This window comes from Tinamus guttatus, unplaced genomic scaffold (genome assembly GCF_059628265.1).
Source record: "Tinamus guttatus ecotype Peru unplaced genomic scaffold, ASM5962826v1 Tinamus_guttatus_pri_ptg000314l, whole genome shotgun sequence".
Lineage (NCBI taxonomy): Eukaryota > Metazoa > Chordata > Aves > Tinamiformes > Tinamidae > Tinamus > Tinamus guttatus.
The window spans coordinates 9,411,649-9,413,996 of record NW_028288848.1 but is presented as its reverse complement, the minus strand read 5'-3'; the positions used below and the strand labels follow the sequence as shown (position 1 = coordinate 9,413,996).

The 2,348-nt window shown below is 67.1% G+C and overlaps 1 protein-coding gene across 1 annotated transcript; it reads right to left on the bottom strand.

Annotated features, from left to right (window-relative positions):
* Window positions 1–537: 537 nt before the first annotated feature.
* FGFBP3 (fibroblast growth factor binding protein 3) lies at window positions 538–1,334 on the bottom strand. Its single transcript, XM_088528901.1, has 2 exons — window positions 1,308–1,334; window positions 538–1,141 (listed from the first exon to the last, which is right to left on the bottom strand). Exon 2 carries the CDS (start codon window positions 1,060–1,062, stop codon window positions 544–546), a length of 519 nt encoding a protein of 172 aa, XP_088385027.1. The 5' UTR covers window positions 1,063–1,141; window positions 1,308–1,334; the 3' UTR covers window positions 538–543.
* Window positions 1,335–2,348: the final 1,014 nt, after the last annotated feature.

Below are 2,348 nucleotides of genomic sequence, written 5' to 3'. Positions count from 1 at the left end.
GGTCTTGGAGTGTTCCTGCAAGAATGTTGTATTCAGTGAGGACTGAATGGTTCCTTATTTTGATATAAATGTCTATTTATAGGCATGGTGGATTTTTTTTTTTTGGGGGGGGAGGGGGGCAGAGGAGGGAAAGGAAGGTGTGCGTGTAGAAATAAGCCATCCCTGTCTTTATCTGCTTTGGAAAAAGTGCAGTGTACTAAAACGGGTGGATTTCCTCTAAATACCAGTATCTCTTAAGTCACTCAGCTGCTACTGCCTGTGTTTATTCTGTGCACCGGCGTGCTGGTACATTAGAGGGCTTGAGAGAGAAGAGGTCCGTGAGCTTGTAGGGTATCAGAAAATAGTTAGCGCTTTATTTGCAAAAACACGGAACAACGAGGTTTGACAAACCCGCGGCTCTCCTCGAGGCTGCACAGGGGAGCGGTTCCCGGGCCCGGGGCGGGGGGGTTAAACACGAGCCTCGCGCTGTGCCCGCCGCGCGGTACCGGGCAGGGCGCGCAGCGCGGAGCCGCCGCGGAGCAGCCGCCACCTCCCCGCGGCGGCTCAGCCCTGCCAGAAGCCCACGAGGAAGCTGCAGAGCGAGTGCCAACGCTCGGCGCAGTAGGTCGCGGCCAGGTCCTCGGCGGGCTCTGAAGCGCGGGACGGCGCCGGGGAAGGCGCGGGCAGCAGGCGGAGCTGCGCCTCGGGCGGCGCCCGGCCCTGGCCGCAGAGGCGGGCGCTGAGCGGGCCGCCCGCGGCGCACGGGTCGCGCCGCCGCCGCAGCTTGCCCAGGATCTGCCGCCAGTACTGGCGGCTGCGGGCGCCGTAGGCGGCGCAGCGCCGCGGCTCCCCGCGGTACACGCAGCGCCGCGGCTCCCCGCGCCCCGCCGGCGGCCGGCAGCTCAGCCGCAGCTCGCTGGCCCCCTCCGCCGCCGCGCGCAGCTGCCAGCTGCAGCGGTGCTGCTCCGGCGTGGAGAAGTGCCCCGCCGGCGCCTCCGCCTCCGCCGCCGTCGTGGGCAGCTCCGCGCCCGGCCCGGCGGCGCCCAGCGCGCCCAGGAGCAGGAGGGTCAGCGCGAGCCGCATGTCCTCAGCGCGGCGGGAGCCTCGTGCGGTGCCTCAGCGATGGAGCGTCCCGCCGGGGCGCCGCCGCATCGCCCGCGCCCTGCAGAGACACGGACACTGAGGCGCCCTGCCCGCCCCGACGGGCGGCCCCGCCAAGAGCAGACGCGTCCCGGCCCCGCGAGTCCAGCTGGCCGCCCCAGAGACGCTGCGCCCCTAAATCCATCTCTCGCCCAGCCCAGCGCCCCGTCCCCCGCCTGCCCCCTCACCGTCGCCGCGGAGCTCGCGCCGTGGAGATGCCGGGAGGCGGGTGCCCCGGGTGCGGGGTTTTCAACGCCGGCGCTGCCCCCGCCCTCGCCCCTCCCCGGCCGCGGCCGCGGGACACGCGCGCGCGCGGCCCGGCCCTCAGCCCCCTCGGCCCCTTCATCCGAGGAAGCTGCAAACCGGCTGCGCGGCTAAGGGCTGTGTGTGTGTGTGTGTGTGAGCGAGCCAGCCAGCCAGCCAGCTTAACTCGGAGCGGACACTTTGGTCAATGAATGAGTGTTTAAAAAAATGATCCAATTAAATCACTAAAAGGGAATTCTCATCTTCAAAGCAAAGCGTACATGCAGATTACTGCGGGACGCTTGTTCGTTGTTAATGTGGAGACAGGCTTCTGTTGCTCCAAGCGTCTCCCTGGCACCCGCCGGAGCGGAGCAGCCGCGCGGCCCGTCCCTGCCGCGCGCGCCGCCCTGCGCACAGGCGCTTCTGGCCGAGACCTGCAAGCGAGGTCCCCTTGTCCCGCGCTCCTCACAAGCTTTTGGAAGGACCGTTGCTGCGGAATAGATATGGGTGCACACACATCCCCCGTATGCATTTATGCTCTATAGCAGTAGCGTGATCTTATCTACGCCACGTCTAATGCAAGGTGCCGGTGCGGGGAAGAGCTGCTTCCCTGCGCTGCGCGACGCGCTCGGGCCCTGCGCGCGCAGCCGCCTCTCGGCGCAAGGGCGACACCCAGCGGCGGGCGCCGCGTCTCGCCGCGCTGCCGTTCGCCGCCACGCGTGGCCTGCGGGCCCCGGCCCGGGCAGAGGAGGGGGCTGACGTGGAGCGGGGAGGCTGGTAACGCCATGGCAGGAGGTGCGTGCGTTACTGCAGGGTGAGCAGCGGCGCCGGTGCTCCTGTCATAGCTCCCGAGGGAGCTGCGCTGTTAAACAAGCGGTGGGTAGTGGGACTCCATGGGGAGAACGAGGCTGTACTAACTCATTTGTCTGTCAGTGCACTAACTGGTTGTACTGCCCTAAACACGTAAGACTTCTGCAGAGCTGAGA